Below are 22305 nucleotides of genomic sequence, written 5' to 3'. Positions count from 1 at the left end.
AGCCATTTCAGAGAATAAGACTAGGAAAAATGTAAAAAAAATTCTTGAGACGTTTTCTTTGAAATGCTGTAGCACCCCCATATTTTGGAGTAGGGACTTGAAATTTGGCAGTGGGATGGCCTGTGTGTCAGGAACGTGCCTTTTGCTATCCCTCGGGAAATTCCCCCAAGTTTAATCACATCATAAGTCTTTGATAAACTGCAGTTTGCACATGCTCATTAGAGACATATTTTAGCAGCTAAAATCTCTGAAGATGCAATCTTTGCTGACCATGCTTATGCCTCTCACAGCTCCTAGTGCTGACCCGATTGTGCATCTGCCATCCACACAGAGCAATTAAGCATGCACCAGCCCAGGGCTCAGAGGGACTCTCCCTGTAATTGCTGCTCCCAGTGGATCCCAGGGCTGGGCACTGGAACTGAGAGCAGAGAGACTGTCTCTCCTGTGCTGTCAAATACCCCACTAAACAGGCAACCCTTATTTCGGCATTTCCTATCTTTGAGTGCTTGACTTTACAACTTTCATAATGTTTTTAATATAGTTGATAGCAGAAAATGGTTTCCACTATTGCTGCCAACAGAGAACTGCTTTTTCAGACTGACCCCCAGTTAATGGCATCACTTTCATGATATCTCCATCATATTGCTTATATGGGAAAATCTGTTTTACAAATCTAGACCTTTTGGATAATTTTACCCTTACCAAGCATAACATTTTCTACTTACCAGGCCCTTGATTTTGTACACTGTACAAACTATTCAAAGTGAAATTATTTATTAGCACTGGAAAATCTTGTGCATTACTTGTTATATCAACTTCTTTAACTTTACTTAATTCTGAAACAAAATTGAAAGATTAAAAAAATACTGGTTTCAGAGTAGCAGCCATGTTAGTCTGTACCCGCAAAAAGAACAGGAGTACTTGTGGCACCTTAGAGACTAACAAATTTATTAGAGCATAAGCTTTCGTGGGCTACAGCCCACTTCATCGGATGCATAGAATGGAACATATAGTAGGAAGATATATATATATATATACATACAGATAAGTTTGGAAGTTGCCATACAAACTGTGAGAGGCTAATTAGTTAAGATGAGTTATTATCAGCAGAAGAAAAAAACTTTTTAGTGATAATCAAGATGGCCCATTTAGACAGTTGACAAGAAGGGTGAGGATACTTAACTTAGGGAAATAGATTCAATATGTGTAATGACCCAGCCACTCCCAGTCTCTATTCAAACCCAAGTTAATGGTATCTAGTTTGCATATTAATTCAAGCTCAGCAGTTTCTCGTTGGAGTCTGGTTTTGAAGCTTTTCTGTTGCAAAATTGCCATCCTTAAATCTTTCAACTGAGTGGCCATAGAGGTTGAAGTGTTCTCCTACCAGTTTTTGAATGTTATGATTCCTGATGTCAGATTTGTGTCCATTTATTCTTTTGCATAGAGACTGTCTGGTTTGGCCAATGTACATGGCAGAGGGGCATTGCTGGCCCATGATGGCATATATCACATTGTGGATGTGCAGGTGAACGAGTCCTTGATGGCATGGCTAATGTGATTAGGTCCTATGGTGGTGTCACTTGAATAAATATGTGGACAGAGTTCCTCATTCCTCAAGGGCTTCTTTTCCATGGGTAATACTATTTGCATTTACGTTCCTTTGTGGGAGAAATTTTACCTGATATTATGAAGTTACAAAATAAAGACCACACACTGCCACTAATCCAAACTCAAAAACTTCAGCTGAAATCAAGATACAAGATAATATTATGATCCTATGTATTCTATAATTCTACAGACGTATGCTGTAGAATCCTTACTCTACTCCAGAATTGTGCTTCAGCATGCAATCTTATATTAAAAAGAAGAGAATTTCTAGAGTTTATGGTTGCAAAGAAAACCTTCCAAACATGAGGCAAGCATAAATGGTTGCAGTTCTATATCCTTGATTCTGCAGAGAGCCTGAAATAGCAGCTCTGGAAAGTTGGAACAACTCTCATTCATCTGAATGGGGTGTTAACTCTGAAACATGATGGCAATTAAATATCAATATTAACTATTACAAGGGCCCTACCAAATTCATGGTCCATTTTGGTCAATTTCACCACTTGGGAGTTTTAAAATTAATCAATTTCACATTCAGATGTTTACATGGGAAATCCCAAATCATCTTTACACTCTTTTGTGAGAGCCAAAACCCCATCTGCCAAAACCTCCAGTTTCTTCTGACAACCTGTACATTGCAGTTGTGGTTTAAATTCAGAGTGCTGCAGAATTTTCCTGTGTTACAAATTTAGGAACAGAGGCCCAGATCCTCAAAGGTATTTGGGTGCATCGATTTTGATGGGAATTAGGTGAGTGTGGCACCTAAAGATCTTTGAAGATCTGGACCAGCGTACATAGAATTTAATATCAAATTTATAACACATGGACTATTACACTGATTGTATTATGTATGCAGTGCTGTTGTAGCCATGTTAGTTTCCCAGACCCTAAGAAGAGCTCTGCGTAGCTCGAAAGATTCTCTCTCTCACCAACAGAAGTTGGTCCAATAAAAGATATTACCTCACCCACCTTGTCTCACTGATTGGACTACTCATTTTCAAGTTTAATTCAGAAAAAAGCTTAAATTTAAAATTTATCTGAAGTTGATCTCCAGTATGCTGCGCAGGTGATTTGCTGAATCATCAAGCTTTTCATGAAGTACACGTCCTTGGATATTATTGTTTGCATTGAATATTTTTATTGCAGTAGCAACTAGAAGACCCAATCAAGGCTTAGGACTCCCTTTGTGCTAGTTCTCTTCACATACATAATGAAAAGATAGTCCCTGACCTAAAGAATTTACAATCTAAATATTACACTGAGAACCACTTGCATTCAGTAAGCATTTACTCACGAGTAGTCCCATTAAAATCAATGAGACTACATCTGAGTAATTACTCACCAGTGTGAGTAAGGAGTTTACAATCTGTCTTTAAATAATATAATAGTAAAAATCATTTTACTTTGCAACAGTGTAGATATAGCTTTTCATAGGGAATTAATGTTTTATTGAAAAGAGAAAAGAATTTCATACCTGCTATAAGAAGTTTTTTCCTGTTGCTACCTGTGGAGTTTCTTTCCACATTTCCAGCCTCAATTTTTGCAAGACTTTTTCCTCTTACTTTTTTATTATTCTGTATTTTCTTATCCAGTGAACTGTTTACGGTCACTTGCAAAACATCATCTTGTACTACTACTGAATTTATTTTATTTTGTTGGTCAATAATATTGCTGGCGACAATATGCACCTCAGGATTCACTCTTGAATTTTTTAAATTGTAAATATCAATCTGAGTTTGGCTTGAATTATCATTGGAATGGAATCTTATAGTAATATTAGTTCTTGTTAATCTGTCTTTGTTATTACCAGTATTTTTATCTTGCTCCAAATCAGGAAACAACATCCTTTTCTTTTTACCCTCTTCTTTTTTTTCATTATCCACTTTCTTATATTTTGTCCGAGTGTCCAAAAGTATATTTGGGAAAATCTTCTGCAGCTTGTTAATAATCAGCATTGAAGAAGTGTTAGATACCTGAGCTGCTTCTGTTGTCACGCTGTTAGAAGATAGCATCTCTTGCACATCAATCTGCACTCCATTTGGTAATAACTGTGTTTTTACAGATGGCCCTGAAACTATATAATTGTACATATTAAAATCATAATTCTGTATGTATGAAATTCAGATGGCTAGCACAAGGCTGGTGCCAAAGTTGAAGTAATGCACAGACTTTGTGCTGGCCCTCTGCACAGGGATGAATTTTATCGGAAGAGGATAGATAAGAAATTTAAAAACTGGGAATACTTGCCTTTTATGTCTGTCATATTCACAGGTGTGCTTAACACTTCATCTTGTTTTTCTGAAAGTTTATGTTCATGCATCATATGCTTCTGGTGCAGAACTTGGATCCGATGATCTAAAATAAAATAGGTGAATGACTACTTGTGAAAAGGCGAAAGAAAGAGAGAAAATATTTACAGTATTTTAAACTGTTTTGAAAGTGTCAAATACTACAGTAAATTGTAAATGAGAATTACTGACCATAAAATATTTCTTCTAATTTTTAGCAATGAAATATATCTCTAATCCAGAAGGAGAGAAGAAAAATAAACAACCCCAAAACTTTTATATAAAAGGATTTAATAAGAGAAACAATGTACATGAGAGGAAGGTGTGGATTATCAAGGACTTTAAAGAAACCGAGAACGTGAGTATAAAATCCTTACGTCAAGAGTAACCTTACAAAATGAAATGTAAATTGAGGTGAAAAACTAATGTATCTCATTAACCGGGTACTAGTTTCCTGCAATTATTGCCTCTACAGAACTGAACTCTTGGAGCTGTGCACCATACACACAGAATAAGCACACCCCAGATGTATAATCACATTGAGACTGTGTCTGTAAACGAGTTACTACAGCTCAATCCCTTGTAGTTCCTATCAACCAGTCATAATAGGGAGACTCCAAATTGGGATATATGACAGAAGTAGAGCTGATGTGTAATAATCTTATGAATACTGTCAGAGTTGCTGTGCATTAGTCTGGAAATACTGAGATGTAACAATTTTTTCCTGTATAAATGTATTCATCTAGTGTAATAGGGGCTGTGGGAGGTAAAAACAGGAAGAGAACACAATGGCTTCCTGGATAAGCAACCTCTGACCAAACATTTAGGGCTGTGAGTTCTCAACCTTTCCAGACTACTGAAGCCTGAGCCCCGCCACCCAGGGCTGAAGCCTGAGCCCCGCCACCCAGGGCTAAAGCCCAACCCTGCTGCCCAGGCCTGAAGCAGTAACTTAGTTTTGTGGGGCCCCCCGTGGCATGGGGCCCCAGTCAATTGCCCTGCTTGCCACTCCCCAACTCTGGCACTGCACTTGCAACCCCCCTAAACCCATCCCATGACCTTCCCCCCGGAATCACAACCCCAAGGTTGAGTAACACTGATCTAGATGTGTTGATGTACCACCTGGAAGACCTCTGCGTACCCCTGGTTGAGAACAACCGGTTTAGGGTGCCAATTACAAGACAATGGTATACTTCCAGCCCCAGGCTAGGTACTAGACGGTAAACAGCTAAAAAGCACTTTTCAGGAGAAGGAGGAGAGCCAGTTGTCAGTGAGCTCTGACAGGGAGACATGCTGACAAGACTTGTCTACACTTACACCACTGCACGGCTGTAGCACTTAGTGAAGACGCTACCTATGCTGATGGGAGAACTTCTCCCGTTGGTGTAGGTACTCTGCCTCTAGTAGCTATATGGACAGGAGAAGCCCTCTTGTCAGCATAATGCTGTCTATGCCAGGGGTTTGGTCGGTATAACTGCATTGCACAGGGGAATGGATTTTCCACACCCCTGACTGACGTAGTTATACAGACATAAGTTTGTAGTGTAGACCAGAGCACAGGCTCTGTAGCACTGTCTGAAGGAGCTGGGCCTTTCCAGATGCAGGGAATGATAAACCTTAGGAAAAAGCAGGCATGCATATAAGCTGGTTTATTGTTTTTAAGGTGTATTTTTTCTGAACTGCCTTTGTTCTAATAACTAATACTTTGCTTGAAGAAGGCTGTTTGGTCTCTAATTACCATTGTCATTGCTTCCAGAGGGAACAGAACTGCAGGCAGTAAGTCAGACCTGCTGAGTCAACCATGATTAGTACCAGGGAACTGTCATCCAGGGCCCAGCTTGAGAGTGAGAGAACTGTGTGGTTCCACCCCAGGCAGGGTGGCCTGAGAGGTTGGAATGTTCAAAGAGACAAGGAGGGGTCAGAGGTGCTGTTACCTGGGAACTGTGACAGGGTGAAAGGAGGCACAGTGTGAATCTGTGACATTAAGATTTTCATCAAACTCCAGCTATTAAGTGAGTAACTTTAGTTTTCTCCTTCATAAAATTACTCCCACAGATGAAGCTAACATCTGGTATGACACACACTTTCAGTCTGAAGATGATAGGAAAATGGAAGAGGGACTGAAGAAGCATTTTCCCAAAGTGGGCATCTGAGCTAGGCCTTGAATCTATACAATTATATTGGGTGGAGGTATGCAAAGAGCTCCAATTGAGAATTTTAGAAACTGCTGTGATCTGTCTGTCTGTTTGGTAGTGAGCCCAGTGGTCTTGAGACCTTTTGCCTTTTTGGTATTTGGACACCAACTTCTTTATAACGAGCATTAATGCATTCCGTACTCTATTTAGACAGCCTCTGAGCTAAAATATCCCCCTGCTGTCCTTTCTGCATGGGTAAAGAAAAGCCAAAGTGGTTTTCTAAAACACTTAGTTCTTCAGTACAAAAATCTCAGAGCCTGTTTCATATTCAGATTGTAAACGACAGCAGTCTCTGAAGAGAGATGAAGTCTAAGGGGAAAATAACAACAGGGAAATAAAAGAACCACGAATAGTAGGTTTGTCTACTCTGTGGCAGAGAGGTGTGATTTCCAGCTTGGGCAGGCATGTACGTGAGCTAGCACAATGAAAACAGTAGTATGACTGCAGTGGCATGGGTGGCAGCTCGGGCTCACCACGCAAGGACAGCCACGGCTGAGATCATACATATATACTCGGGCAGCTAAGCTGAGCTGCTGTGGCCACACAGCTGTTTTCAGTGCACTAGCTTGAGCAGGGCTAGTGGTGTACATATACCTGAGCCGGAATTACACCTTTCATCTATGTTGTGGATGTGCCCGACATTACAAGAAGCAGCAGAATTATTAAAAACACTTTTAAATTGTTGCCCGATCTATTACGGATATTTTATTTTGTGGATTGTCTTGACCCATTTTTACGTCATCGTTGAAATCTTTCGCTGAGTGCTCTTCTGTGATGGATTTATAGTTTAAGCATAACAGAAGACCTAACGTTCTAGACTGCATGCACACAGTAATTAATAAATATTGTAAATTAAGATAAAAGAAATGCTACTTACTGAGTAACTTAATCATTGATTTAATTTTATTTTTGGAAAGGACTGGAACATGTGCATCTGAAAATGAAACACTTTACAATAAGAATCTATTATATAAATCATAAATATTATTAAGATTTTATTTCCAAAATATAACTAGTCATACTAAAACTCTTGCCATGGTATCTATTACACCAAGTAATAAGGGTCGGCTCCTTCAATGAAGCCAATGTGACAGCTCCATAATCCCTTGTGCTAGCAGGTGCTCAATCCAGTGGGAATGCTGTGGTGCTTCTCTGCGCCAAAAGCAACAGCTCTGGCAAACTGAGGGGCAGCGGCCATTTCCATTGCTTTATTATTTAAACAATCTAAGAATTCCAAAGGCAGTAGTGATGAGATATCTCCATAAATAAACTACTTTCCACATTATTTCTCAGAACACAATATAACTCCCTTTTACTACAGTTACAGAATATCTTTCATCAGTTCCCTGTAAATACTCATTGATATTTGCATACATAAAGTTTATAGAGCTATCAGGCCAGAAAAGGAAAGTTGTGCATATTTAATCCTGCAGGCTTTACTGTAGCTAAACGTCTTATATAATTGTGTTATCTGTTGTTGTGGTTAATTCATATGTAACCAATGTGTGATGAACAATTTTAAGTTGTATGTAGAAGTGTAGGAATATGCAGGATAGTATTATAGCAGTATAGGATTAATAAGCATATATTATTAGTAAAAATTTGTTAGGTATATAAGTAAGGAAAAGCTGTAAATAAAGCATGGCCTACAGGCTGACAAATTTTAGCTTAGCCATATCAAGCTTTAGGCCCGAAAGAAGCTGACATGACTACAGACCCAAGGGTAACCCTGTACCAGTAAAGTTGTAAGATTATCGTAAAAGATGTACTAATGGGTGATGTTCAAGAAAATACGTCACAATGTGCCCATCACTACCGCAAGATGCCTGATTGTAATATCATGGGAAACTGCCCTGACAGCAAGTTACCATTGGGACATGTTGATATAAATGTTAATGAAGATAAGGAGAGCTAAGAGGATAGTCTATGAAAAGGAAGCACCACAACATTAATGGGGTGTGGAAGTCCAGATAAGGGGAAAGGGGTTGGAACCCTCATGTATATGCATAGGGGTTATGACTGAAACGCAAAAGAAAAGGGGTTCCCCAACATGAATAAAGGAGGAAGAATCCAACAGGAAGGAGATCCTCTGCAAATGACCACCTGCTGAGACATACTCATCTCTACGGTGCTACCCTTGGGGATGTGAGTATAAAATCTTTGATGTTAGATCTTTTGTGGTTTATTTCTATCTCTGCGTTATGCCTCCAGTAATTGTGGTTTTGTTCATGTGCTTAACGAAATTCTTAATAAAAGGACAATTGATAACTTGAGAATGTCGTGCTCATTGCTATTGTTCCTCCTATGCTCCTAGAGTCTCCAAACCTAATGATATTTCTAATAGTGATTCTGACCCTGCTATTTCTGATACTGTAGCTCAGGGAGCATGAACCTTTGGCACAGGTTACTGCAGTTTAAAGTACCATTGGTAATCTCATCTATATTATAAAGGCTATATCACTCAAGCAAAACTCCCACTGAAAATACTGGGCCCTTAAGAGTTTGACATAACCACCTACCATACCCATTATGAACACCACAATATATTCAAGAAGTATATGCAAGAATCTAAAGTTCCAACTCTAAACCAGTGACAAAGCTGATTTTGAAATGGTTTTAATGATAGACAATCTGCATACCAATTGACTCATTTACGCACATGATGGCTTAGAACAATACCAGAAAAATATGTAAAAAGGTCTGTAATGGTGTATGACAATTGCTTCCAAGTATGCTGACCTTTGGTAAATGAAACAAACAAAAAGTACAGTACTCTTTTGATGAGACATTAATGAATGATTAAGAATGGATACAGCTGCATCATATGAGCCCTTGTTAAAAATATTCTTTTCACTTTGTGTCTGTCCCATAATTATAATAGAGATATTGTGCAAAGCAGTCAGCAAGCATATGCAGGAAAATATTTATATTTTTACAATAACTATATGGTATTTAACAGTGCATTACGGAATGCAGTTACTTTATTACTTTTCCTGCTGCCATTATTTATTGGCAGACCTTATACTTGAAATATACTATTCACTGCCAGTGAATTACTGTAATAAATCACTTAATTTCCAATATTTGTACTCTTTTGATATTGCACACAACTTCCAGAGGACTAGATTTCCTCTTTCCTTCTAGACTATTCAAATAAAACTTTTTGAAGAAACTGGTATCAGAGAGTAAATAATGAATAATCACATTGAATAGTTTGGAAGTATCAGTGGAAAAGAACAGCAGGAAAAATCTTGTTGGGAAGTAAATTTTACATTTTTTGAGAGAACTACAAAAACTGTACAATTTTACTTTAGTAGTGTACTGTGTGAACACTTGTAGAACACCCCTGGAATATTACTAGAGTTTGATCAGGGTTTCTATTTAGGCAGGGTTTCTCCCATAAAGAGCTGCTCGGATAAACAAAACACGAATGTCTTGCCTGTTGTTGTTATCGTGGGTATGTCTACACTGCGGTCAGGATGTGTGACTGCAGCCTGTGTAGACATACCTGAGCTAGCATTAATTTAACTACCCCAGGGAACCAACATCAACAAAGCTGCCTCAGCAGGGGCTGTACAAACCCACCTGGAAACGTACTCTGGGAAGCTAACCTGTGCTGACATCTGTGCTGCTGAAGCTTCACTGCTACTGTTACCTGAGCTAGCTAGATTAAAGCTAACTCTGGTATCTACACATACTGCAATCACACCTCGCCGTGTAGCCATGCCTGTATTACACTAGAAGCCAGGGGCCACCACCCAGACCTTTTTATTGGGCTGGAGGCTGCACAAAATCCCTGGAGGAAACAGTCCCTGCCCCGCCCAATATACAGGCCCACTCAGAGTTTGCTTCTTCACGCTTCCATGCCCGGCCTTGCTCTCTCTTTAAGGAGAGGATCCCCCAAGATGAGAGGGGAGTCTCAACACTCTGCCCACCTGAGGGGACTCCATTAGCCACTCGCCCAGTTTGTATCAAGTGAACCCACTGCATCCTCTGCCCCCAGCCTGTGCTGAGCTGGAGGTGAAGCCCTGAGGGCGGAGGAGCAGCAGCCGCAGCCGCAGCCCTGGCAAGGGGCCTATCAGCACCTGTGGTCGGGGGGCGCGCTGAGTGCCAGGCCAGGCTGCCTCCAGGGGCAGCTGCCGTGGAAAGCCGGGCCTTGCAGGGCGCAGCCGCTGGGGGGAGCTGCTCCCAGCCAGGCTCAGCCTCCCCCCAGGCTGCACTGGTGGGGCGGCAGCTCAGTGTCTTGCGGTGCCCAGGGTGGGCTCCCCGAGGGGCTGCGGATCCCACGCGGGGCCAGGGGCGGCTCCCTACCTGGGCCAGGCTCCCCCCGGGGGCCCGCCTGCGTGTCGCCCCCGCACAGGGAGCGGAGGAGGAGGAGGAGGAGGAAGGCGGGAGCCGCAGCCCCTCTGGCCCGCACCATGCTCACCGCGGCGCCTCCGACCTCCCTGCCCCGCGGCGGGGCTCGGTGTCCAGGACACGGCGCGGCACAGAACGCGGGGCCCTCTGTGACCTCACCCGCCCGGGACAATGGCGCCGGGTCGTGCGGCGCCCGCCTGGGAAGCCCCTGCCTGGCTCCGCCGCCAACCCCCGCGCCGGGAGCGGGGGGGGCGGGGGGGGGCAGCTCTGCCCTGGTGCCCCGCGGGTCTGGGAGAGCGGCGAGGCTGACTGCGGGGCTCGGGGTGTGGGGCCGGGCAGAGCCTTCCCTTAGTCCAGGGCTGGGGGTGGATTGGAAAGGCGCCTCCCCGACAAGCGATGGACGGGGCTGTGAAACAGAAGACGGTTGAAAGCGTCCGAGGGCGCCGTGCCCAGTCGGTGGAGCTGCGTGGGGCCCTCGCCTTCCCTTTCCCCCGCCACAGGCTGGGGGCTGCAGCCCCCCGCGCTCCTCTGTGCTGGCGCGTCCCAGAAAAACTAAACTCGCTTGGGCGGTTCTGCCACAATGAATCAGCCCCTGGCGTCTCTGGGCATCGCTGAGGTACAAATAAGAAAGAATGATAGACTATCAGGGTTGGAAGGGACCCCAGAAGGTCATCTAGTCCAACCCCCTGCTCGAAGCAGGACCAATTCCCAGTTAAATCATCCCAGCCAGGGCTTTGTCAAGCCTGATCTTAAAGAAAGCTCAGAAGTATTTCAGTATTATAAATGCCCTGTCAAATCTAAGAAGAAGGGCCAGGTTTGCCAAGTGCCTAAAGGTGGTGGGGTAAAAAAGGACGATTTATTATCAGTATACTACAGATTAGATTGTAAACCTCTTTGGGATATGGACCACATTGTCCTGTGCATTTGTACAGTGTCAGCAGATTAGATCAGACTGGACCCTTATCTTCTCACAATGCAAATAGGAAGATGCCTGTAAACAATATCCCTTCAAAAGCTCTGACTGTGCCACTAAGCTTTTCAGTTTCCTTAGTTTAGTCTGACATTAAATTAAACAAACACCTTCTAGGTATAGTATTTCAGTCTACTACTGTAGTAGTTGTTTGAATAAGTGAGTACGCTTGATGGGCATACAATATGTATTTGCATTCAAACGCATAATTAATGTATTGCATCAGCACTAAATAATTGTTTTTTTGTTGCTTATTACAAAATGAAATGATCGTAAATGGGCACTGGAAGTATGGAACTTTTTACTGTTGTTAAAAGCTTTTAAATAAAATGGTCCAATTTCATCCTAGCTGTCCTGAACTACATTCTGCAGTTACACCCAAGATGAATTTGACCTTGATCTTAGTGATCTTGTCCAGATCCACTTGGCACTCTCAGAACTTTTTCCTTTGTTTTTAATGGAAGAGAAGCCAACCTGATTCCATTGTTTTCTTCCCTATTTTGTGCACAAATTTAATCAGTGATTATGTTGACACTAGGCATGTGCACAGTTCTGGCAATACTGTTTTCTAGTTACCTTCTGCAGAACAAACAGGAGCACAAGAACATTAAACATTACTTTGGAGTAGGTCCTGTGCAAACAGGGCCCAGCATTGCTTGCTTTGAAGTCCATGAGGGTTTAGTCCAGAGTAGTTTAAAAAAAATTGTCAACTGCTCATACAGTGTACAATAGATACATGAAAAGACAGGATAAAGAACAGGAAAAAATAAAAGTGGATGGGAAAAGGAGAAGATAAGGAGTGAATGGAAAAGAAGGAAGGGATAGGATGGCCTGTGTAACTTACTTTGGGATTTAGGCCCACATCCTCAAAGATATTTAGGCTCATAACTTCCATTGAGGGGCCTAAATATCTTTGAGGATCCAAGCCTGAGGGCATGATACTGCAAACTGCAGCTGAAGTTGTTATACCAATAAATTAAAAACCATCAGGATCTTATTAAAGGGAAAAAGGCAAAATACCACATTTACTGTAAATACAGAAAGAATCATAGTAAGCAGTTAGTTATAGTTATAACATTCCATTCAATCTCATATTTATTCACACATTCATTCACACAAACACACACACACACAGGTTCTGCAAGGTTGTTATCATAGTTACCAGCCTTAGAGTTGCTCATGCCAAGCCACTGGCCAGGTGGCCTGGACATGAGGAGGGAGCAGGGCCTTGTCAGGTGCTCATCTGATGCTTCTGGAAGTTGGTTTGCAGAATCAGACCTCCAAAGTTCTCACTTTCTAGAGTCTATTTTTATAGGAATTTATTCCTAAGCCAGTCTGTGGGAATTGCTTCATCATGCTGTTGCTGAATCAATCAGCAGATAGCACATTTCTGACGGCTGTGTGCTGCTAGATGCTATTTTGTTCTTTGGTTCTCCCATTCTTGAGGCTGTTGGGTGGATTCCAGTCTGCCCTCCGGGAGGTCCTCTGGTTATTTCCACTTGACGCCTTCTTCAGCCGATGGACACTGGATTCTTAGGCTGGTACCTCCCTGATCATTCAGTTATTATCCACACCAAGCATCCATCCACATACATCCTCTATCTCTATTTTAATCAAAATTGTTAATACAACAAAGGGGCGGGGAGTCTCTGGGTGCTGTTTCTGTTGTTACAGAGTATTGCTTTGAGTCTCTCTCTGTGTGAATTGCTTTGAGAACAGGCTCTGTCTTAGAATGTACTAACGCAATTAGCAGCTTGCAAGTTTCACACATAGAGGGAGAGAAACAGTACCAAAAACCAAGAGACCTCTTAATTAGTAATACCCTGGAATTTAAACTGTGGGGAATCAAACTCATTTGTGATTTTAATACAGAACTTCTTTAATATGATCCAACAAAGTCAATGTGGCTCATGGAGCAGTCTGCAGAATTGGGGCCTTATTTTGTAAGTGTTTTCCTCACATGTTCCTCGTACAGTTTGAAGACATTATATGAGATGAATTGGTGCTCAAGTTCTTCCTTTGTCTTCAGCAGGGAAAAAAACATTGTTAGAATGAATGTTTTACTACTTTTTTGGCTTTCTTCTCATGTTTCCTTTATATTCTCATACTTGTGGAGGAAAGTGCTAGTTAGCATGAGTAAGGCAGACTCTGGTCGATACATGTTTTTTACATTATTAAATAGAATGCGTAATGTTGTTTTTCTTCGTTTTTTGTGGAGAGGAAAGAGGATGGAAGGAAGAGGACATTAGAAGGAATAGAATTAAGTTTAAATTGCTCAGGGCAGAAAGAAAAATGTGGGGATTTTCTCCTCCCATCTTTATTAATGTCAAGCAGTTCACTTAAAGTGTTTGTTGGCCTTGATCTCAGATATTTCTCACCACCACACTGCATAGATTCAGATCATAGTAGTAGGCATCCTTCAGTCTCAAGAGACCATGGGTATGCCTCCCTGAGAGGTAAAGAATTTACTCAGTTGGTTTTATGGCAGCCAAGAGGGTGGCTGAAGAGACCCACTTGAGAGAGACAATCCAATCTCTGCCTCATCTGTCATATTTAAAGGTGATGTTTTGACCCTTTGGGCTCTGCCTTCTGTGAGCTCTTTTCTCTTCTGCGAATCTGGACTGCTTTCTCTCGTAACTCTGGAGACCTTTATTAAACTTTTGTTTCCAAAGGCTGCGGTCTTGAGTGTGATCTTCCCATTTGTCCACATCCATGTCTATTTCTTTGAGGTCTCACTTGCACACATCCTTGAAATGCAATTTGGGGAATTCTTTGGGTCTTTTTCCAGATGCCAATTCGCCGTAGAGAATGTCCTTTGGGATGCACCCATCATTCATTCAGCACACATGCCCAAGCCAACAGAGGCATCTTTGTCTGGGGAGTGTGCATGCTGGGTATGCCGGCCTGTTTGAGCACCTGAATGTTGGTGACTCTCTCTCTCCCTCCAGAAGATTCCAAAGATTCGACAAAGGCAATGCATATGAAAGCTGTTGAGCCTCTTTTCCTGATGAGAGTATAAGGTCCATGTCTTGCTCCCATATAAAAGTGTGCTAATAACACATGCATGATACACACAGATCTTTAAAAAAAGATGAAGTGAGCTGTAGCTCACGAAAGCTTATGCTCAAATAAATTTGTTAGTCTCTAAGGTGCCACAAGTCCTCCTTTTCTTTTTGCAAATACAGACTAACACGGCTGTTACTCTGAAACCTGACACAGATCTTTGTGTGTTCTGTCAGTTTGTTGTTTTTCCATACCCTCTTGTTCAGTCTAGACATTGTATCCAGTTTGCAAATTAATTCCAATTCAGCAGTCTCCTACTGACCGCTATTCTTACCTACATGCCTCCAGCTTTCATCGAGACCACACCACACGATCCATTGTCTACAGCCAAGCTCTACGATACAACCGCATTTGCTTCAACCCCTCAGACAGAGACAAACACCTACAAGATCTCTATCAAGCATTCTTACAAATACAATACCCACCTGCTGAAGTGAAGAAAAAGATTGACAGAGCCAGAAGAGTACCCCGAAGTCACCTACTACAGGACAGGCCCAACAAAGAAAATAACACTACTAGCCATCACCTTAAGCCCCCAAGTAAAACCTCTCCAACGCATCATCAAGGATCTACAACCTATCCTGAAGGACGACCCATCACTCTCACAGATCTTGGGAGACAGGCCAGTCCTTGCTTACAGACAGCTTCCCCAGCCTGAAGCAAATACTCACCAGCAACCACACACCACACAACAGAACCACTAACCCAGGAACCTATCCTTGCAACAAAGCCCATTGCCAACTGTGTCCACATATCTATTCAGGGGACACTATCATAGGGCCTAATCACATCAGCCACACTGTCAGAGGCTCGTTCACCTGCACATCTACCAATGTGATATATGCCATCATGTGCCAGCAATGCCCCTCTGCTATGTACATTGGTCAAACTGGACAGTCTCTACGTAAAAGAATAAATGGACACAAATCAGACATCAAGAATTATAACATTCAAAAACCAATTGGAGAACACTTCAATCTCTTTGGTCACTCGATTACAGACCTAAAAGTTGCAATTCTTCAACAAAAAAACTTCAAAAACAGACTCCAACGAGAGACTGCTGAATTGGAATTAATTTGCAAATTGGATACAATTAACTTAGGCTTGAATAGAGACTGAGAGTGGATGGGTCATTACACAAAGTAAAACTATTTCCCCTTGTTTATTCCGCCCCCCACCAGCCACTGTTCCTCAGACGTTCTTGTCAATTGCTGGAAATGGCCCACCTTGATTATGAGTACAAAAGGTCCCCCCCCCTCCTGCTGGTAATAGCTCACCTTAAGTGATCACTCTTGTTACAGTGTGTATGATAACACCCATTGTTTCATGTTTTCTATGTATATAAATCTCCCCATTGTATTTTTCACTGAATGCATCCGATGAAGTGAGCTGTAGCTCACGAAAGCTTATGCTCAAATAAATTTGTTAGTCTCTAAGCTGCCACAAGTACTCCTTTTCTCTTTGTACAGTTCCCTAGTGCACGTTAACAGTACTGTTTTGAACAGCACTATGTTAAAGTGAATTAGGGAACCTTTAGGGCTCACCAGTAGGGTCTACATGCACCAATTAATGTGCAATATGTGAGTGCGCTTTAGAAATCACACCCCTGTAGTCCACATTACTGCTCCGTGTGGACAAGTCCGTAGAGGCAAGTGACCATTTCTGATTTTTTTCCAGTGTTTATTGCATAAATACCAATTTCATTTTTTGTATCAGTGTTTATCAGTTAAAACCTAAAATCAGAAGCCCTAGTTATACAGTATACACAATGGAAATTTGAATTACTGAACAATTATTGAGGGTATGTGATAAATGAAGGGGAGGAGAGTAGCTCCCTTTTATGGACACCCAGCCAGCCAGTAGCTATAAAATCCCTCTTAGTAGCTGTTCTCTAATTGTTCTACCTGTAAAGGGTTAAAAAGTCTCACTGCTGTGCATAGGTAAAAGGAAGGGAGTGGGCACCTGGCCAAAAGAGCCAATGGGAAGGCTAGAACTTTTTAAAAAAGACTCCCCTTTTGTCTGTCTGTTGTGGTTCTCCCAGGAAGAGGGAATAGGGCAGCAACTATGCTGTAAGAAGCTTGGGACCAGGTATGAAAAATCATCAGTATCATACCTAGAAACTACTCATTTGAAATCCCAGATATGTAAGTAGATCAGGAAATGTCTAGGAAGATGCGATTAGGTTTATCTCTTTCTATTTCTTTACGGCTTGTGGACTCCTCTCTGCTAACCCCAGATGCTTTTGTTTTGCTTGTAACCTTTAAGCTAGACCTCACGAAAGCTATTCTTGATGCTTAATCCTTGTAGTTGGTTGTTTTTTAAATCTAGCAAATGCCTAAATTCCCAGATGTATTTTCTTTCTTTCTTTTATTAATATAATTTACCTTTTTTAAGAACAGAATTGTATTTTTGTGTCTTAAGAGGTTTGTGCACATGTTGTGTAATTAGCTGGAGGCAACAGCTGATTTTTTCTTTCTCAGCTCGTCCCTGGAGGGGTTGGGGGCTGGGGGTGAAAGGGCTTGAGGGGACCCCACAGGAAGGAATTTCCAAGTGCACCTTCCTGGGTTCTCAAAGGGGTTCTGCTTTTGCATGGTGGTAGCATCTACCCATGCAAGGTCAGAGAGAAGCTGTAACCTTGGGAGTTTAATACAAGCTTGGAGTGGCCAGTATTAATTTTTAGAATCCTTGTGGGCCCCCACCTTCCGCACTCGAGGTGCCAGAGTGGGGAATCAGCCTTGACAGGGTATCTGAACAGTTATACTTTCTAACATTATTACTACTAATTTCCTAGTGAGCTTTTAAGTGAACATTAGTCCCATACTTTCTTTATATGTAATTGATTATTAATAAATTCAACCCAAGCAGTGCATAGCAAAATGGAGCCCTGGTCCATAACTAAGGTTCTTAGGTACTACAATAACGCAAATAATAAATACTAATAATCTAGTAGCTGGAGGGAATTAGATGACACAAACACATGGGACCTCTTTGTTCTGAATTTGTGTACCTGAAGAAAGGAAGAGTGGGATCTCTAAGCACTAAGGAGATTAAAGATAATTAGGTATGACCCAACACCTAAACGAATATTTTGCCTCATTTTTTAATAAGGGTAGTGAGAAACTTAGGGTTAGAGGCTGGGTAGCTAATGGGTATGAGGATATGGAAGTAGAAATTACTGCAGCCAACGTGGAAGCCAAACAGCTTAATGGAACTAAATTGGGGGCCCCAGATAATCTCCATCCAAGAATATTAAAGGAACTGGCACATGAGATTGGAAGCCCAATAGCAAGGATTTTTAATGAATCTGTAAACTCGGGTCATACGCTGTGACTGGAGAATTGCTAATATAGAACCTATTTTTAAAAAAGGGAGAAAAGTGATCCAGGCAACTGCAGGTCTGTTAGTTTGACCTCAATTGTATGCAAGGTCGTGGAACAAATTTTGAAAGAGAAAGTAATTAAGGACATAGAGGTCAATGGTAATTGAGATAAAATACAATATGGTTTTACAAAAGGTAGATCATGCCAGATCAACCTAGTCTCCTTCTTTGAGACGATAACTGATCTTTTTAGACATAATGAGTAGATCTAATCTACCTAGACTTCAATAAGGCATTTGATACAGTTCCACATGGGAAATTATTAGTTAAATTGGAGAAGATGGGGATTAATATGAGAATTGAAAGGCGGATAAGAAACTGGTTAAAGGGGAGATTACAACTGGGTCATACAGAAAGGTGAACTGTCAGGCTGGCTGGAGCTTGTTAACGGAGTTCCTCAGGGATCGGTCTTGTGACCAATGTTATTTAAAATTTTCATTCATGCCCTTGGCACAAAAAGTGTGCTAATAAATTTCGCAGATGACACAAAGTTGGAAAGTAGTTCCAATCTGAAGAGGACCGGAATATTATACAAGAAGAGCTGGAGAACCTTGAGAACTGGAGTAATAGAAATGGGATGAAATGTAATAGTGCAAACTGCAAGGTCATGCACTTAGGGACTAACAACAAGATTTTTTCCTATAAACTGGGGACTTATCAGTTGGAAGTGACAGAAGAGGAGACAGACTAAGGTGTATTGGTTGATCACAGGATGACTGAGCTGCCAATGTGATGTGGCCATGAAAAAGGCTAACGCAGTCCTAAGATGTATCAGGCGAGGTATTTTCAGTAGAGACAGGAAAGTGTTAGTACTGTTATACAAGGCACTGGTGAGACCTCATCTGCAGTACTGTGTATAGTTTTGGTCTGTCATGGCTAAGACAGATCATTTCAAACTGGAACAGGTGCAGAGATGATGCTGAAGCTGAAGTACTCAGTGCTTTTTTTGCCTTGGTCTTCACAGACAAGGTCAGCTCCCAGACTGCTGCACTGGGCAACACAATATGGGGAGGAGGTGAGCAGCTCTCAGTGGTGAAAGAACACATTAAGGGCTATTTAGAAAAGCTGGACATGCACAAGTCCATGGGGTAGGATGCAATGCATCCGAGAGTACTGAGGGAATTGGCTGATGTGATTGCAGAGCCATTGGCCATTATCATTGAAAATTCATGGTGATCGCGGGAGGTCCCGGATGATTGGAAAAAGGCAAATATAGTGCCCATATTTTTAAAAGGGAATAAAGAGAACCCGGGGAACTACAGACTGGTCAGCCTCAGAGCAGGTCCTCAAGGAATCCATTTTGAAGCACTTGGAGGAGAGGAAGGTGATCAGGAACAGTTAACATAAATTCACCAAGGGCAAGCCATGCCTGACCAACCTGATTGCCTTCTATGGTGAGATAACTGTCACTGTGCATATGGGGAAAGTGGTGGATGTGATATACCTTGACTTTAGCAAAGCTGTTGATATCGTCTCCCAGAGTATTCTTGCCAGCAAGTTAAAAAAGTATGGATTGGATGAATGGATGATCAGGTTGATAGAAAGCTGGCAGGTGAGGCCACACCTGGAGTATTGCGTTCAGTTTTGGTCCCCCCACTACAGAAGGGATGTGGACAAATTGGAGAGAGTCCAGCGGAGGGCAACAAAGATGATTAGGGGGCTGGAGCAAATGATTTACGAGGAGAGGTTGAGGGAACTGGGGTTATTTAATCTACAGAACAGAAAAGTGAGGGGAGATTTGATAGCAGCCTTCAACTACCTGAAGGGGGGTTCCAAAGAGGATGGAGCTAGGCTGTTCTCAGTGGTGACAGATGACAGAACAAGAAGCAATGGTCTCAAGTTGCAGTGGGGGAGGTCTAGGTTGGATATTAGGAAACACTATTTCACTAGGAGGGTGGTGAAGCACTGGAATGGGTTACCTAGGAAGGTGGTGGAATCTCCATCTTTAGAGGTTTTTAAGGCCTGGCTTGACAAAGCCCTGTCTGGGATCATTTAGTGGGTGTTGGTCCTGCTTTGAGCAGGGGATTGGATTAGATGACCTCCTGAGGTCTCTTCCAACCCTAATATTCTATGATTCTATGATGCGAGGAATGGAAAACCTACCTGATGAGAGAAGACGCAAAGAGCTTGGCTTGTTTAGCTTAACCCAGTGGTTCTCAACCTATTTATTATTATGGGCTGCATATGCGGCCCATAATGTGCTACCTGGGCTGCACAGTGAGAACCGCAGAGCTTCCCTCAACCCTTCCCATGGACCCCTATGCCCAACACCCCAGCCCCCATCCAGAGACCCCTCCACAGAATGGGGCCAGGAGCAGAGCCCTGGGTGCGGGGCCAGGCAACCCCGACCCCAGACCCTGCCACGCAGGGCTGAGCAACCCCAACCCTGACCCCAGATCCTGCTGTGCTGTGCAGCCAGGACCCTGGATCCTGCCGCACCAGGTGGCAGGGCAGCTGGAACTGGGTAGCCTTTAGCACACAGCTGGGCCACAGCTGAGTATTAATTGGGCTGCATGCGGCCTGCAGGCCACGAGTTGAGAACCACTGGCCTAACCAAAAGAAGGCTGAGGGGAGATATGATTGCTCTCTATAAATACATCAGAGGGCTAAATACCAGGGAGAAAGAGGAGTTATTAAGTTAAATGCTAATGAGGACACAAGAACAAATGGATATAACCTGGCCATCAACAAGTTTAGGCTTGAAATTAGACAAAGGTTTCTAATCATCAGAGAGGTGAAGTTCTGAAACAGCCTTCCAAGGGGAGCAGTGGAGGCAATAAATCTAACTGGCTTCAAGACTCGATAAGTTTATGGAGGGGATGACATGATGGAACTGCCTACAGTGGCATCTGTTAGCTGCAGATACCTCCAACAGCTGGTGATGGGACATTAGATGGGTAGGGATATGAGTTACTACAGAGAATTGTTTCCCAAGTCTTGCCTACATGCCTAGGGTCTAACTCATTGCCATATTTGGGGTCATGAAGGAATTTTCCCCCCAGGTCAGATTGGCAGAGACCCTGGGGGGTTTTCACCACCTTCTGCAGCCGTGGGATCCAAACTTTTCCCATCACGCCCCCTCTTACCAGTAATGGACTTTGTCTGTGCCCCCCACTCCATTACTACACAGCCACAGCTTCCTTGGGCTGACGGCAGAGCTGGGGACAGAACTGGGACTAGAGGCGGCGCTGGCCTGGGGGCAGATTGGAGCTGGATGGTGCTCGCCCCCTGCCCCCCGTGGGGGCTGGCCTGGGCCCCACTGCGTGCCTCTCCGGATGTTCCTCCGTGTCCTCCTAGGGAGGCATGCCCCATGATTTGGGGACCACTGATCTGCAGCGTGGGGACTTGCAGGTTTAAACTAGTGTAAATGGTGGATTCTCTGGAACTTTCAGTCTTTAAATCATGATCTGAGGACTTCAGTAACTCAACCAGAGGTTAGGGGTCTATTACAGAAGTGGGTAGGCAAGGTTCTGTGACCTGCAGTGTGCAGGAGGTCAGACTAGATGATCATGATGGTCCCTTCTGACCTGAGAGTTTATGAGTCTATGATGTATGCTGTTTCCCCCCCACCCCACACACCCTATTATGATCTTGGGAGTTATTACCACTATATTTTAAACAAAGAGATACTTAGTCTTAAATTACTGACAGTACCAGCAAAGGAATACATTATAATACTTTGGTTCATAAAAGATAACCCATCAATAACAAAGTGGCTTAAAAATCATTAGAAATACAAGAAATGGAATTTTTCCATTCTGTGGGATGCTTGGTGTGTACACAGCTCCCTTTATGGCGGTTCCACTTCTGCCCAGCCCACAGAGGGTAAATGCTGCTCTTTACTGGTGTAGAGTGCCTTGCACAGGTCCTTTGTACCCAGATGAATTTCATTCTCAAGACAGTGTATTACTAGTATTTTCCTTTTAATTGTAAAACATTGTTGATGTATTTTTGCAATAAAATTTAAATAAATTCAAAATGTATTTGTGTATTTTGTTAGTGGTAGGGTTGTAAACATTTTATTTCCTGTTTGTTCTGAAGCCTTCAAGCAGCTTTCGGAGCAATGTGATGAATTTACAGGTGTGAAGGAAAGAATTTCAAATCCGAAAGATACCTTTGAGCATCTCTGCCACCAAGCACCACATTGCCACTGAAGTCCAGAGCTGTGTGTGAAGATCCCCAGGTAGATTTATTTTCATAGTGAATTAAGGCAGTGAGAAACTTGTTTTTAATCTTTAGTGCCAAACACACTTCCTTTTTCAATACCCATTTCTTGACATCTTTATTTTATTTACATAATCCAGGTAAATTGCCACAGGAAGTCACTCAGGCCAATAAGTTAACAAGATTCAAAAAAGAGAGTGGATATTTCTATAGATTTAAAGAATATCCACAATTATCATAATTATAACTAAGGCTGTGAGTTTGTCACAGAAGTCATGGATTCCATGA

At 42.4% G+C, this 22305-nt stretch overlaps 2 protein-coding genes across 5 annotated transcripts in view; one reads left to right on the top strand and one right to left on the bottom strand.

The window, feature by feature from the left end:
- TUBGCP3 (tubulin gamma complex component 3) overlaps positions 1-6903 on the top strand; it is a 152348-nt gene extending 145445 nt beyond the window's left edge. Inside the window, exons 18-19 of the mRNA XM_073350050.1 lie at positions 4112-4251; positions 5946-6903. Of these exons, the coding sequence (XP_073206151.1) occupies positions 4112-4251; positions 5946-6014 (209 nt within the window). The 3' untranslated portion in view covers positions 6015-6903. The remainder of the gene's footprint in view (positions 1-4111; positions 4252-5945) is intronic.
- Positions 1-10591, bottom strand: part of LOC140913503 (uncharacterized) — a 28840-nt gene extending 18249 nt beyond the window's left edge. For 2 of the 4 annotated variants that reach the window (XM_073350072.1, XM_073350083.1), the window contains exons 1-4: positions 10397-10506; positions 6963-7019; positions 3853-3960; positions 3080-3679 (exon numbers count right to left, since the gene is read on the bottom strand). In XM_073350072.1, coding sequence (XP_073206173.1) covers positions 3080-3679; positions 3853-3960; positions 6963-7019; positions 10397-10505 — 874 coding nt within the window. In that variant the 5' untranslated portion in view covers position 10506. Of the gene's footprint in view, positions 1-3079; positions 3680-3852; positions 3961-6962; positions 7020-10396 lie in introns of all 4 variants that reach the window. The other 2 variants (XM_073350090.1, XM_073350063.1) reach the window with 2 other exon arrangements.
- Between the last annotated feature and the right edge of the window lie 11714 nt (positions 10592-22305).

This window comes from Lepidochelys kempii, chromosome 1, assembly GCF_965140265.1.
Source record: "Lepidochelys kempii isolate rLepKem1 chromosome 1, rLepKem1.hap2, whole genome shotgun sequence".
NCBI lineage: Eukaryota > Metazoa > Chordata > Testudines > Cheloniidae > Lepidochelys > Lepidochelys kempii.
This window is presented reverse-complemented; position numbering and strand designations above follow the sequence as displayed.